Source organism: Falco cherrug, chromosome 16 (assembly GCF_023634085.1).
Source record: "Falco cherrug isolate bFalChe1 chromosome 16, bFalChe1.pri, whole genome shotgun sequence".
In the NCBI taxonomy this organism is placed as follows: domain Eukaryota; kingdom Metazoa; phylum Chordata; class Aves; order Falconiformes; family Falconidae; genus Falco; species Falco cherrug.
In genome coordinates, this window is record NC_073712.1 from 3,293,055 (window position 1) to 3,309,317 (window position 16,263).

At 49.6% G+C, this 16,263-nt stretch overlaps 1 protein-coding gene across 1 annotated transcript; it reads right to left on the reverse strand.

Moving 5' to 3' along the window:
• Window positions 1–774: 774 nt before the first annotated feature.
• TIMM17A (translocase of inner mitochondrial membrane 17A) lies at window positions 775–13,359 on the reverse strand. Its single transcript, XM_055728081.1, has 6 exons — window positions 13,250–13,359; window positions 8,531–8,630; window positions 6,697–6,760; window positions 5,260–5,388; window positions 3,625–3,735; window positions 775–2,301 (listed from the first exon to the last, which is right to left on the reverse strand). Exons 1-6 carry the CDS (start codon window positions 13,273–13,275, stop codon window positions 2,231–2,233), a joined length of 501 nt encoding a protein of 166 aa, XP_055584056.1. The 5' UTR covers window positions 13,276–13,359; the 3' UTR covers window positions 775–2,230.
• Window positions 13,360–16,263: the final 2,904 nt, after the last annotated feature.

Genomic DNA, 16,263 nt, shown 5'->3' on the forward strand with positions numbered 1-16,263 from the left:
AAAAACACTACAGCCTGGCTGGTGTGCGGGGAGGGAGGCATGATGCCCTAAATCGGAGGCTTCTCCTCATGGAGAAGCACGTGAGAGTGACCAGTACAGACAGGCAAGGGGGATTAGGTGGCAGAAGCTGAGCTGAGTAAAGCCCCCCCTCGGGCAGCTGAAGCCTGTTACCTCCCTGAGGGGGGAGCGCCTGGCAGGGCCACCACAGCCCCTGTGCCAGAGCTTGTCACCAGGGGCACATGTCCCTGTGACGCCTGGCAGGTGGGGAGCGGCTGCTGCTGCGGGAAGGCTCGTGTGGTGGTCTGTCTGAGCTGCTTGGATGTGGCCCAGCTCTGGGGACCACGAAGGCAGGGCCTGGATGGAGCCCCCAGGGTGGGGGCAGCAGGTTCTTCTGTGGCAGATCAACCTACAGCAGCTCCTGCACACCCCGTGCCCCGCTCCCAGGCGAAGCGCTGGCGGGAGAGGTCACCCCATGTTCCAGGCTGCTGCTTGAACATGGGCCAGTGGCTCGGCTGAGTCATCTCCCCCCACAGCAAGCCCCTAAGGACAGTTCGGTGGTGGAAGAACAAAACCCTGGAGCTGCACGCACCTCTGAACAATGCCAGTGCTCTAATCCTACAGGAAAACATCTGGTGCTTTAACACGCAGATTTGGATGCACAGGGGAGGCTCCACAGTTCCCCAAGTGTAATTGTCCCTCAAAGACCAGACTCATCTACTCTGCAGTTGGGGTGTCAACTCAGAACAGACGAAAGCACAAGCTGAGTGACACAAATCAAGAAAATTATCTTTAAAATTCGCCCGAGGAACCAAGTAAGCGGCAAAGCAAGACAAGCCTTCACGCACACAGCTTTTGTGCCTAAGGTTTTTGAAAATTACATACCAGCAGCAACTATATGAAACAGTAAGGTACCAGGGACGCAAGCCCCAGCAGTCCTGGAGCAGTTCTAGGACAGGCAGGGAGTGAAAACCGGATGACAGGACGTAGGAGATGGTCAGGATCTTGCACTTGCATGCATGCTTTGTACAACCCTAATTCACGCCTCTGCCAACCACTACTGGGACCACTTCTGTGTTATTCTCATCCTCCTCCTGCCACATGGGTCTGACCGAGTTTCCTGACAGAGTGCAGAGATCAAGCTCCTTCCCGGGCAGAGGGAAAGCCATGAAGCTGCTCAGATGACTAAATGTTACTCAAGTCTTTTTGAATATGGATATTCCATCAGGAATTGCCAGCAAGCAATAGTAGTAACAACAGAAAACCTCACTGGGTATGTTTTTTTTAACACCTAGCAAATACAGCCTCCACAACTGGAGTTTAAGAACAAAAACATGGAGCAGATGTTTTAATCGCGCTTAGGACTGGATCCGAGGTGACAAGGCAGCAGGCTGTGCTGGCAGCACGCATGCAGGTGCAATGCTTCACCCTCCAGCCCCACAGCCCTACATGTTTTCTGTTCGGGGCTCCTACATGTCTCCCTGCACAGTCCTAGAAGGGGAAACTCCCTGCAGTATCCCCTTTGGAGGCGCTGCAAAAGCCGCGGCAAGCGCCAGCAGAAGTGAAGAATTCGTTTGCTGCCACCTCTTGCTAAAAGGGGCCCAAAGCCTTGCGGGTTAAGGGGAAGGCAGAGGCACGCTGCAGCCTCCGGATCCACAAAAGGCCAATTCTGCTTTAACCAAAGAACTTAGGCTGCATGGCAGTAGCACAGAAAACAAAGCAGGGCATGGAAATACGTATTGCTGGAAGTAGTTCTCACTGGTTTGCACATTCTCCCAATAACATTCACTTTAGGAATGTAAAACTGCATGTAGATGAACTCTTTTTTCCTTAAGCTGAAATAAGAGTAGTAACCTAAATCCGATGGGTAAGAGGCTAAACTCCAGCTGCGCTCACTGTGGATGGTCAATGGCACATCCCAGAGAAGACTCCACAGACTTTCGCTTCAGTCCATGTCCAAAGGATGACAAGACTCCATTTAGTCCTTGTCTAAAACCTCCGTGTATTCTATCAGACATGTATTAACGTTACAGCAATGGAATCTATCATGAATAAATAGATTTGTCATCTTCTAAAAGTTCTCCTGCACAGCTTTACACTGAAAAGTGCTGAAGGTCCTCTTGGCATGGTTTGGGTAAGAGACTACCACTGGTGTAAAGACATACCGCACCTTGGTCCTCCAGCATTTTAAATTACAGCTCAGGTACAGTGTGAACTAGGAGAATGAGGATAATCACTGGTATTGCCTGTAGTCGCCAAACGGAGAGGGCTGCAGCTGCGAGGGGTCTTCTGATATCTGAGGGCCTGCAAACAAGGCAAGAGAAAACAGGCAAATAGTAAATACCAAAAGGCAAGAGATTCCTCCTACTAACAGCACGAAACACATTCACAGCTGTTTTGTTTATATAAAACCCTTTTAAAACTAAGGAAGCCACTAACAAGACTTTACATTTAATTTGTTTTCATTGAAAAAAGTTCAAGAGCTTTATGCATTGACAAGAACCTTAGCCCAACAAGGACCGTATTTTTATCTCCTTTACTAAGGGGGAAATGAATCAGAGCAGCGAGATGGAAACCTTCTCAGTCACCTAAAGGAGCGGAGACCTGTGCCTTACTGCCCTCCAGCTGAACCTGGCCACTCGGTAAAGGTTTACCCACGGTAACTTGCCTGACAATAAAGCGAGGCAGTGAAACGGAACGGATCACTGTGGAGTCAGCTTCTCTTACTGACGTTCTACTGGAGGGAAGCAATACGCTTCCTGCATGCCAATTTTAGAGAGGATAAATTGTAACGGACAGATGATACTCCTCCTCTAAAGCAGATTAATTTTAAAATGTCTTTGTATTAAGGACAGAAATTGTTATAATTTAGACCCAACAAAGAACATCAGTGAACAAGCCTGAGAGAGGAAGCCTCTCAGGAATTTGTGGCTTGCTACTAATCCTTTCAACAATGTGGTTTTATCTGTATTCCTCCCAAAACAGGGTGGGGAGACAGAGGTATTAAGTATTTTACACAGGCAAGTATTTACACAGATGATTACCAGCTCAGCTAACTGACACCTCAACTTGTGTTTCACTTAGGAAAAAAAAAAGGGATTTAGTTTTTGAAGCAGTTTAGAAAAAAAAAAAAACATTTAGAAAAAACAAAACATTACTCTTGGAAATCTTTTATCTGTATCAGCCTGCTGATCTTTTATCACTTCATTTAAACCAGGGTTACCCACACACTTGCAGGCAGACCACAGCCAGCCCGCCAGAACCATCCTTCCTGCCCCACAGCTAGCTGCTTGCTATTCCCTCAGACCTGTTGTGTCACCCACCACTGACTAAAATACTGTTGCCACCACCTGACCGGTTGCGTGGCCGCCTCAGGGGACAGAAGACATGGACAGCAGGGACACCCCTGCTTGCAGCCAGGCAGCCTCCAGTCACCCAGTGGGAAGGAGCTGATGATACTCTTGTGTCACCAGCAACGTGCGGCTCCTCCTTGACTTTCTCAGCCTTAGAAGCTGGCAACTGGCAGAGCGGATTTACTCTGTTGTAGGGGTGCTGACTGGAAGAGGTGCATTAGTAAAGACCACATTAAAAAAGCCTTGCAATGCCACAGCCTGATGGTTCCTTTACCGTTTGGAAACTGTGTGGAGGCAAATCTTGTTAACAGAATACCAGCTCCTTCAATTAAAGCTAGGAGAATTCCTCCCATCGCAGCAGATCCGACCATGGCAACAGGTCCATCTAAAAATAAAAAGCACAAAACACTTTTTACTTCTCTGGTGCATGACTTTGCATATAGCTCTCCTTAGTCATAATCTCTCCCATAAGAAGGCTCAGCAGCAGTGATTTTGCATCCATTAAGCCTCATCAGCATCATCAATAAAAAGATAATTAGTGGGCAACTCCCTGCCCCCCTGAGAAACAAAGGCACACCGGTAATGTTTGAGAACACAGAATCATAGAATCATTCAGGTTGGAAAAGACCTTTACGATCATCAGGCCAACCACCAACCCAGCACTGCCGAGCGCATCACTAAACCATGTCCCTAAGCACCGTATCTGCTCGTCTTTTAAATCCCTCCAGGGATGGTAACCCCACCGCCTCCCTGAGCAGCCTGTTGCTGTGCTTGACCACCCTTTCAGTGAAGAAATTTTTCCTAATATCCAACCTAAACCTCCCCTGGTGCAACTTGAGGCCGTTTCCTCTCGTCCTATCACTTGTTCCTTGGGAGAAGAGATGGATACCCACCTCGCTACAGCCTCCCGGCCGGCAGCTGTAGGGAGCCATGAGGGCCCCCCCGAGCCGCCTCCTCTCCAGGCTGAACCCCCCCAGTTCCCCCAGCCGCTCCTCAGAGCGCTTGTGCCCCAGCCCCTGCCCCAGCCCCGCTGCCCGGCTCTGGACATGCTCCAGCATCTCTACATCCCTCTTGAAGAGGGGCCCAAAGTTATCTTCCACACGCTCCAGGATCTTCCTGGACTGTTTCCTCTCTGCTGTACTGTATTTCCAGCAGACACCTGCTAAGCTGAAGTCCTCCAGGAGAACAAGGGCTAGCAATTGTGAGACTTCTCCCAGTTGTTGCCAGAATATTATCATCTGCCTCTTCACCCTGGCTGGGTGGTCTGTAACAGACTCTCACCATGACATCTGCCTTGGTGGCCTTCCTTCTGACTCTTACCCATGAACACTCAACCCAAGCACCATCGTCAAGCTGTAGACAATCAACACACTCCCCGACACACAGAGCTACACCACCGCCTCTCCTTCCCTGCCCATCCCTTCTGAAGAGTTTACAGCCACCCACTGCGGCACTCCAGAGTTATCCCACCACGTTTCTGTGACAGCAACTGTGCCAGAGCTTTCCTGCTACACAAGGGCTTCCAGCTCCTCCAGTCTGGTGCCCGTGCTGTGGGGAACGGGGTAATGGGACTTCAGCTGGGCTATTGATCCTGCCACCTTTTTGTGGGGAGAAGCTGTAATTCCTACGTGACCACTCTCAGAAACCTTTCCATGGCTCCTAACACATCAATAACCCTCGTGTCTTTGCTGCCACAAGGATTTCTACCCACTATTGCCACTGAGACAGCAGCCTGAAGGACCTCCATCTTATTACTTTCATAAGCACAGGACAAAAGTTTCAGATTATCTTTCAGTTTCTCTGAAAAAGTAAATTCCAATTTGGGTATCACAGACTTCCTTCACTATCATGGTGAGAACTGTACATTTAGAGCACAGAAGTTTCTTAACTGTTATCCTCAGTTTCTTACTTCTTGCAGCTAAAATGGCTCCAGTTAGGGCTCCGCTTGTGATTGAATTCCATGGATCTTCCTTCCCTCTCATTCTGACCATACTGCAGTCAATCATGGAGAAGAGACCCCCCCAGACAGCAAAGCTACCTGTTCAAAAATAAACAAAAAACAGCTTACAGAAAGCAGACAAGCCCGCAACGCTGCAGCTATATAATCAGAGATGATGTAGTATTAGTGCACTTGCTTTCAGACATGGAAGCATATGCAAACTCCCAAACATCAGTTAAAATCAATATTAAGAAAAATTCCCAGCTTGCCAGATGACACATATATTACACATACACACATTCTATATATAAACTCACTAATTTATATTTAATGACAGAAATCAAACAGTGATTATAATAGAACTTCTACCCTAATAAAGCCAGATTAGCTCAGGGAACTTTCACATTTTTCACTTTTTAAACGTATTTCCTCACAAAGAATGATGCAGAGTAATTTCACACCTTATCCTAGTGCTGCTCCCAGCACCAGTCAGTACTGTACGGCAGATGCAACGAGAATGCAACAGTTTGCAGAATGCAAACACTGAAGTCTTTTAACAACAAGGTGTATTATAAATTAAAAGAAATACTGATCTCCAGACTCATTTGGGGAAAAGTATTTAGAGTAAGTTCACCCCTCCCTAATTTGAGGTGTCTTACTGCCTTATACCAGTTTAAGAACCAGTAAAAACCAGGAGGTGGGATTCTTCTCTCCGCACAGTCCCCACAGGCTGCAGCCACAGAGCCTCTTCAGCCCATGGCCCCAATTTCTTTAAGCAGTTCTGCTGCAGCTGATGTTTCCGTGCTCCACACCACTCTCCCATTTTCTCCTTCCGTCATGTATTAACTCAATCTGCCCCTCAGAATGGCACAAAGGCAGAGAGCAATGCGCGACCACAGCATGACCTTTAAGAGGTCATAACGTCACTTTGAATCAAACTGCAGGGTTGCGATTTTTAGACTTTTATGTGCAAAATTCAGTTCACAAACATGACTGAAATTCACCTGGCTGACCCCAGGGGAACAATGTGAAATCCTACCCAGACCCACCCATCCTTTTCATTTTTTCTCCAAGGTTGATCATTTCTTTTAATGAGTCCATTTTGTTTATTTTAAAACCCTGCAGACAATGCACAGGCTCCCAGGCAGCTCTGCACTGAGCTGGTTAAAATATGACACAATTATTAAACCTGGCTTATCACTCCATGAACGCAAGCATGTTTCCTCCACACTACGCTGACTCTGGATGCATTAGGACCATATTTACTCATTGCTCGGACTAACAAACACCACTGTAACACAGCTGGCCCACAGCTCGGGTGTCACTGCACCTGTACCTCGTTATATTCCCAAACTCAGTTATCTACCAACAGCCAACTGACTGCAACACCACCACAAAATTAATTACCTCCCAGTTGTGGAGCTCTTGTTTTAATAGCTGTCAAACTTCCCCGCAGCCGGTGGTTTACACCCTACAATAAAAGAGATATGACCATTAAAAATAACAGAGTCAGGTCTTGCAGCCAATCTGACTGTATATAGCATAACTTGCCACCGGCCCAATGTATTTCTATGCACTCTCAGCAGCTGTGATCAACCAGCAGAAATTGCATTTTACACATTAATCACTCCCTTACGTTATATCTGTCAACTACAGAAACGAATTACAGCCATCAGGCATTAACTTGAGTTCAAAGTTTGTTTGAGTGGCCTAGCGGGGATTGAACGAGTCATTTAAAGGAATTCTTCTAGCCAGATCAGCATATTTATTTTCCACACGTATCGTTTCTTTGTTCCTATCTGATGCCCAGGCCCTTGGCACAGTTTGCACACAGGACACCAGCGGAGCAAAGAGCAGCAGCAGGTGCAGGTAACCACAAGGAGGAGACTCTGTCCATGGAGAAAGGGAAAACCACCCAGAGGAAGAGTGCCACTGGGCTGCATTAGAGGAACCCTGCATGCTTATCCCATTTCCACCAGTACTTCATCTGGTTTACTAACCACCTCACCCCTACTGCAGATGCCCACAGACCAGGAGCAGTGAGCTGGCAGCACCAATCTCACTAGTTGTCCCAAATTCAGTCATTCCTGCTGGTCAGGTGGAGTATTTAGTCCTTGTCCCATCAGCTCAGCCTCAGTAGCTAAGAGAAGCAAGCAATTCAGCTTCTGAATGTGGTGCTGAGCCTTCCAGAGTCTAACACTAAACCTGCCACCCAGGACCCCACAGGATCACAGCTACGTATTTTCCCACACTTTAAGAAGATTTAAAGAATATACACCCAAGTTTTATTTTTGATACAAGCACTCAGAAGTGTGGACAGGTTTATTTAATAAGTCTTAAGCAAAATTAAGAATGTAGTTAAGCATATAATCCTCTCCAACTCAACTGTCCAGGACCTCACTAGCTTGGAAACAGATATTTATTTACAAACCTTACCTCAAACTGATGGCTTATTAAGCGTCACATAGTGACATCAAATATTACTCAATAAAACCCCCTTTTATATGAAGCCAGAGAAACGTTTTAAAGCAAATACTCAAGTAGAAATTGTATCTTATTTTTGCAAATGTCTCTACAACAGGTTTATAGTCTACATTTTGCAGCAGAAATCCTGAAAGTGAAAACCGACTCGCATCAGCTAAACTTCAACTTTCATGTTTACGCACACTTCTGCATTTAAACAAAACCTATCAAGAAAATTCAGTTAATAAAACCTGTTAATAAATAAGTAAGAGATTAATTAAAGAAACAAATAACCTCTAATATAAATCTGAAGGAGAAAAAGATTCTTCCTTTGAGTCTTTCCATTTCTTAAAAGAAAGGGAGAGGGGAAGACCAGAAGAGGAAGAACAGCCCAGGCTTCACATCTTTACATGCCGACAAAAGCAAAGGCAGATCCGCTGAGACGGACACATTCTGCTGCGCCCTCCACTTCCCCATCCTGAGGGAAATGTCCCTCAGCAAGGGAGGGCAGCCAGCTGCCAGCATCCCACTGCTGCCATCTGATCAAACAGGGGGAAGCAGCACTCCTACTGAAAAGAGGAAGGGCCCCTGTGGAGCCTGAACCATTCACTAAACATTGTACCCTCCTGGTTTGGATTAATGACATGCAGGCCATTAATCAGTCCCACACACTGCACAGGGACTACTCCTCCTTTACCCTCGGCTGGCCAGATGCACTGTTGATGGACAGAGGAAGCAGGACTGCACTCTGAACACACTCTCAGATGATTTTACTTACCACTGGGGAATTTCTGAACCCCTTGATAGCTTGGAAAATGCCACCTCCTATTGCTCCCATTGTGAAAGCACCTCCGCAGTCATCTACTATCCTCCAGGGACTAGAAGGAAAAATAAAAGATGAAAATACTAAATTCCATCATGTTAAACTGTGCAAGTAACTGTAACGGATCCACCACTCATGCACTGAGTGTAGCTGGAGTGCAAATCAAGCCTGCAGCTGTATCGTCTCATATCTACTTGCTGAGCAGACATCAACAGAACACATGTACAAGTAATATTACAGTAAAACAAACTCAACCTTTGCGAGGGTCTGCCAGCCCACCTCCCCGGAGTGGCAAGTATCACATATACAGAAGAACCATCTGAACTCCTCACATAAGGCAGCGACAGTATTTCCATCACGGAAAATTTCTCCAGCTCTGTCCTACTTATGTAAATAGCTTTAAATTTACTGTTCTCATTCTTGTCTTGACCTACAGAAAACTTAAGTGGCAAATTCAGTGAGACTCAGTTCTCAGCTGGCACAGAACACCGCTTTCCTGAATTAGTCATGCTTTTCATTAGTTCTGGTTATTTAAATGAGAGACTTCAAAGTCATCTTTTGTTAACCTGCAAAGGTTTTCCCTGACGCATCCTTGATCTCTGAAGTTCATTCAAACAAAGCACAGATCCAGTCAGAAGGCCACAATTCCTGCCTCCAAGGACACGGAGCATCGAATATTTCCAAGCAGTGAGCAAAGGCTTTGCAAGAGAAAGAGCACCCTCCTCACAGCAAACACTTTCAACACCAGTGAGATGAGCTTTAATTTGAGGTTCAAAACCGCTTGCCAAGCACCACAGCCCTGTAACTCTCTGCCACTAAACTGAACTCCTCAACCAGGTGAGCACCAACCTGCTATTAACCTCTGTTGCCACTGCTGGTAATTTTGAAGCATAAAATAACAAAGTTATTTTGTTCCTTTGATCTTATACCAAAATCTTACAACAGAAGCCAAGCAGTCAGGTGATTATAACTCCTGCACTGTCAATGATCAGAAAACAAAAACCAGAGTGTAACAACACGCAGGGTCACAAAAGTGGAGACTATGGCAAGCTCAGTGTTCACACCAGCAAATCACAGATAGGAGCATCCATGGGCATTTCTGATTTCACTCTGAATTTCATGTTTCTGTTCCTGAGGATTCCCTACAGCATCCAGCTCCTGCACAGGAGAATACATTATCAGTGACCCGTTTTGAATCTGCCACAGATTTTCTACTTCACAGAATATGCTAAGGCTCTTCTGCTGTAAAGAGTGAAAAACATCATTGCTTTTCCCTAGATCCCTTGCTGTACTACATATTTTGTCACGAGGTGTCTTTTTTTCTTCCTGAAAAAAATGTCTAAAATTTGCAGTCCCTCCTCCTACATGTTCTGCCAGGCTGCTCACTTTCATGACCTACTTCTGAATCCCTCCCTGCCTCTGCAGTCGCTTTAATGAGAGCACGTAGCCAGCTCTGCACGCCTTCTCAACGAAGGCAAACTCTTTGTACACGTGGCATTATTCTGCTTGCTTTGCTTTTGCACGTTGGCATCACCTGGTTGTTCCAAATGCACCAGATCCCCACCCAAATATCACTACTGACCTGTGACAGTGACATCCAGGTCCCAACCCCACCCTGCTTCAGGAAACAGTAGGAGGACTGTACCTTATCTCACCATATAACCCCCTTCTTTTTCATTGCCTTGCCTGTAACATGCTTTCATCTCATACTCCTTACAAATCCCCTCTAGATTTGACTAAATTAAATAATTTAGCTCCACTTCACATTTTATTTTCCTTCCCCTATTTCCTGATGTTTAATGATCAGGAAAAGGTTACAGGCACACTGTTGTCAGAGATGCAAAGATGAAAAGCGACAAAGTCTTTCTTCTCAGGGTTTTTTTTTGTTGTTGTTGTTTTGTTCTTCTCCACATCTCCTGTCCAGATTTTGATCTATTCTGTTATGAATAAAACATCTCATTACAACTCCCTTCCTTCATAAACTTGCTAACAGTGATCTTGTTAAAAGGCTTTCTGGAAATCTAAATAGATTATGTAAAGTGGTCTTCCTTTACCCACAAGGTCAAATAATTCCTATTCAGAAAATCATGACTGTTCTTTACAAAAGCTTCGTTAATTAGACCCCAATCATGGAATGCTTTCTTAGTTTTTTTCCATCTTTAACCTTGCTTCAGATGTCAAGCTCATTAGCTTTGGGGTTCATAATTCTCCTTTTAAGCTATCCTCCAAGCCTTCACAGGAGCAGCTTTTAAATGAGAAAACATCTTTGATACCAGCACAGCCACGTCCTGTGTCAGCTCCTTTGAACTCCCAGAAAGACGCCGAGTGCCTCTGAAAGCTGACACAATACACCCCCCAACCCCTGGCAGTGCTTGACCTTGGCAGAGGAAAGAATCAGAAGAGAATAAAAGAGATTACTCCATTATTAATTTGGCACTTATCTACAAGCTTAATGTTACTGTTGTTTCCCTGACTTTAAGGGAAGCCCTCACAGTAGGAAAACGATGTGCTCACTGCTACACGAAAGATAAGGTCAAATTCCTACTCCCAATGGCAACCGAGATCGCTTAGAGATGAGGAGAGCAAGGGCCACAGCTTTGCTTACGCCAGGGCTCTGGGGCAGCCACATACCAGCTCGACTGATCAGAGACCGAGGATTCCCCACACCTCAGACAGTGCCCAGAGGGAGCTGCAAGGCCTTACAGCACATCCCAAAAGGATGGCAGGGCCAGCGGAGCAAGGAGAGCTGGCAGGCGCTACGCCAGCTCTCATGGCCCACGAGCCAAGGCCCTCGCTTAGAGGGGGGGCTCTACAAAGCCGATGAGGGGGCTGGAGCATCTCCCTTGTGAGGACAGGCTGCGAGAGCTGGGGCTGTTCAGCCTGGAGAAGACTGAGAGGGATCTTATCGATGTCTACAAAGAGCTTAAGGGCCAGTGTCAGGAGGACGGGGCCAGGCTCTTTTCAGTGGTGCCCAGGGACAGGGGCAACGGGCACAAACTGCAGCACAGGGAGCTCCACCTGAATATGAGGTAAAACCTTCCTCTGAGGGTGACAGAGCGCTGGAACAGGCTGCCAAGAGATGTCGTGGAGTCTCCTCTGGAGACATTCAAAACCCGCCTGGACGCAATCCTGCGCAACCTGATCTAGGTGAACCTGCTTTAGCACAGGGGGTTGGACTAGCTGATCTCCAGAGGTCCCTTCCAACCCCAGCCACGCTGTGATTCTGAATCGCCTCTCCAAGCCCCACGTCTGCCTGCAGCTCTCCTAACGGCCCATGAACCACGAGAGCCAGAGGCCACCGCGTTTTAAATAAACAAAGCTGCCTTTTCTCAGCACTGATGATTCAGCAGGGTGCCAGCCTGACACCAGCTCTGCTGCAGAAGGGGCAGCACTTCACCCTCACCAGACACGCCAGCCTGAACAGCCTGACCTCCGCCTCCCCGGCCATGCCCAGCACAGACAAGACTAAGCAATGACCCTGCTTCTAACGAAGGAGACTGAGATGCTAATTACAGCCAGGTCCTACAGTGTCACTTCCCAGTGATATCACACTGCTCCCAGAAACAGCAGATCCTGGGGACTGACACCCTCCACATCGCTGGGGCGGTGGGGAGAGACCAGGGCAACCAGCAGCAAAACAGGACAAAACGGTGTGGGGCACCCAACAGCCCCCCGACACCTTAGCAGCAAAATGTCCTTATCGCATGACCTTACTAAAGGGAGAACGAGATTACCTAGGGCCCACAGCAACCAATAAATAAATAAAATTTGCTTTGCTAACGTCCTTAACTTTGCGCAGTAGAATGGTGGAACTAACATTTATGGAGAAACTTAAAATGTGGCAGCAGAGCAACGCACAAAGCTTTGGGAAAAGCCTTGTGAACGGCCACGGGTCCCTGCTTGCAGAGGCGAGCAGAACACTGCATACTTAATCTTGAACCCAGCCTTTCGTCTAAATGCTTTGTTGCTACAAAGAAAACAAATTAAACTGCAACCAAGGTGCTGTGACCGTTTACAATGGCACTGCTGGAATGTAATGGGAGTTGAGATACCACTGGTGAGGTGGCCTGCACGGCGGGGGACCTGGGGCCGGGGGGGGCCTGGGGCCGGGGGGGGCCGGGGGGGGGCCTGGGGCCGGGGGGGGCCGGGGGGGGGCCTGGGGCCGGGGGGGGGGCCGGGGGGGGGGCCTGGGGCCGGGGGGGGGGGCCTGGGCCAGCCGGTGCATTCCCGCCTCACGGAAGCGGGGGAAGGAGAAGGGCAGAGGCATCGGGGGCGGCGGAGGTGGGTCGTGTGCCCAGGCCCTGCGCCCCCAGAGGCCCAGCAGCGGCGCAGGCCGCAAGGCCTACCCACCACGCCGCTACCTCACCCCTTCAGGGAAACCCCAGTGGGTTCGGTGCCAGCGGGGCTTTACCCGCCCAGGCCCCCGGGCTCCCCGAGTCCCCTGCCCCCGGGCCCCGGCCAGGCCCTCGCAGCCACCCACCTCGGGCCGGCCCTCGGGCCGGCCTCCCCCTTAGCAGAGCCCCGCCAAGGTCACCCACACCCACAATCCCCCCCGCCGCCGCCAGGGCGCGGCCTCGGGAGCGCCCTCCCCGCTCCCCCCGCCGGCCCCCCGCCCCCGGGAGCCCGCCGGTGCCCGGTGCCGCCACGCTCGCCGCCGGGCCGCGGGCCGCTCACCAGGGCTCCCGCGCGTACTCCTCCATCTTGGCAGGCGCCGCCGCCCTCACCCGCCTTCCCGCCGCGCGATTGGCTCGCCGCCCCCGTGCGCCGCCAATGGGGGCGGAGGGCGGGACTTGGGCGGAGGTGTCTGCGCATGCGCATGCCCCCTTCGCCCCGCCCCGCGGTGTCCGCAGCCCTGAGGAGCCGTGAGGGAGGGCCGGGGCCTCTCCATCTGCTGGGCCTGCCCTGCCCGCCCCCCTCCCGCCCTCCTCCGGGGCAGCCATCGGCCTGTGCCGCTGTGCGAGGGGAGAGGGCGCTTCGGCGGGGCTGGCCGCACAGGGCCCTGGGAGCGCTGCCCGGGGTGCCCGGTGGGTGCGGGTAGGGGCCTGCGGGGCGTCGGTGAGGCCTCTGGTGGGGCTGGGCCCAGGCCTAGGCCGCGGCGGTCTGGCAAAGGCCTGGAACAGGGCAGCTTGTGCTCTCTAATAAGTAGTGCCCGTGCTAAAAGTGTGAGCAAATCCATGGGGCAGGGGTCGGCTTGGCGATCCTGAAGGCAACTGTAAACACTCCTGCAGGAAGTGCTGTGAGCGCCCTGGAAGCGGGTGCAGAGGAGCCCAGTGGTGCCCAGCTGAATGGGAGGAGGGCGCCTGCGTGGTGATAGAGGGGTCAGTGCAGGGCGACATGCCTGCACCAAGGGTGTCCATCCCACTGGAGCTGCTGAGGCAGTCCAGTGCAGCATCCACCTCACTCCTTGTGCCCCTGGATCAACGGGGCTGTCCTCAAGGTGGCCCTGGGGATGCTCCTGTGGGCCAGGCAGCATGGGTGAGAGCTGGGCTTTGAGGTCCCTGCTCAAGAGACGGTGCCTGCGAGTGGGCAGTTTTCCAGAGAGGCTGGGAAGGCAGAGCTGAAAACCCAAGAATTAGTCTCTTGTGCTAGCAGTGAATGCCAGGGCAGCCTACAAAGCCTCCAGAGTCTTTCCCCACATGTTCACAAGTGCTCCAAGTTGTAAATTGCTTATTCTTTTCACACTCCTAATTTAACCTTACACTATGCTCTCTTGTAAGGGTGGTAAATCATTCTGTTCAAACAGGCGATGCAGATTGCACGCCAAGGCACTTAAGTGCTCTAATAAATCATGGGCTGAAGCAACGGAAAGGAACTGGAATGCTCCACCTGCTTTAATCTGCTGTTTTCAAAGGCTTTTAAAGACTCCTTGTAATTGTAAGCCTTCGTGATCTGAGTGTGACAATGGCACGTTTGTCCTTATTTAAGGCAGGATGGGAGCAGGGGGTGATGCAGTAATGGAGATTACCAGAAGGTGGTATTGTGGCTTCTACTTTGGCCAAGGAGAGGAGATGGGAAGAGTGAAAAATCTCAGCATTGTCCCAGCTGGTGGAGCCTGGGAGACAACCTCTCTGCTCCCATGTCCACTGTTACTGCTGCGACTGGTCCCACGCTGGTCTGACCCTTCTTAGGGTGGCGATTTCTTGCAGTAGCTCTTGTTCTTTCCCCTAAAGAGTGGCAGGTTATTTCTATCAGGCTGAATGATCATTCTGGCCATCCCTTTCAACTTGTGAAACCCCCTGCTGAGCCCCTGTGGTGCTTGAGCTTCAGTGGCCAGAGTCACCAAAGGGGCCTCCAGTGCTGGTGTACCAGCAGGCTGCTGGTAAAGGTGCTCAAGGGCTTTCTGGGGATTTCTGAATTTCCCTGCGAGCAGGAGTTGGTTCCTTTCCCAATATATAATGTCTTCTCCACGCTTCCCTCACTCTCGTGAGCAGGTGTGTTGCAGAGGGAGGTTTTGGGTGAAGTTGCAGTTGGGTTTTGGAGAGAATTGGTTTCTCTCACTGTCCATGGGACCAGAGCAGCTGCCTGTCACAGCTGGGCAGGGAGATGTTGCTTTCTCAAAGAACATCTTATAAAATGAAAAAGGTTCGGTGTTTTTAACCTTTCTTCCTGCAGACTCTGAAGGAAAAGGAAATAAAACAGATCAGAAAAATCCATCCCATTTTCAGTTGATCTTTATCAGCTAATAGGAGAAAATAAAGGTAGGTGGATGCTCCTAGGCCGGGGCATGGAAAGCTTTCCCAGCTCAGCCAGAGACCTGGTACATGTGCCTGGAAAAGCTACTTAACCTGACTCTGCCTCAGTTCCTCATCTCTAAGACGTGGCTAATCATGTTGCTGTGTTTCAAAAGCATGTTGTGCAGAAATACTCATTAGTGCCTCCAAGGTGGCCAGTTGCTATGGAGATGGGGATCCTGATAAATGCAGAGACTGAGGGAGCCTCGGCAGAGATGCAGAGCTGCTGGGAGCTCCTCTGCGCCAAACTGCATCATACCGCACCACGCTGACCTGCCTGGCACAGCCCCAAAGAGCCAGCATCAAGCCCACGGTGGCTGGAGCTGCCTGCGTGCAAGGCCCAGGGTCCCCAGGCTCATCCCCAGCCACTGGTGGCCCATGAAGGAGCAGCCAGTGCAGACATATCCAGAGCTCCTCTTATTCTGGGGTGAAAACAGTAGATTTTCTTTCAGTGTTTTCTTTCTTACAGCACCTGTGGAATATGGTGCAGTCACAGCCGTACTCATCCCCATGTAAAAAGAGACGTGACAGCCAAGATGAATTGCAGTAAAACCATCCACTATAAACCCCAAGTTTAGGGTGACCCCTGCTTCTCTCACAGCTTTTCTGCTAATGAAGGAGTATTTCTTTGCAAAGCTCTGACTCTGTGTTACCTCGGCGTAGCCAGCTCTGCAGCTCAGTGGAGCAGAGCCTGGCAGGCAGGGACTCCCAAATCAGGGAAGGATGTGTCATACTTCAGGAGAAACTCAGAGCCTCCCAGGTCACCTTTACAGCTTCTTAGAGAGCTCAGTGTCTGGTGCTTCTCATCACTGGAGTCAGGATTCAGGAACAAAACAGAGACCATATCAAGGTGTTGATAGTGATTTTATTCTGTTGAAAACTGATTTACAATGCAGGAAAGAGTTGTGAAGGAAAGACAGGCAGACAGAAAGACAATTCTAGGGTTTGCTCACCGGT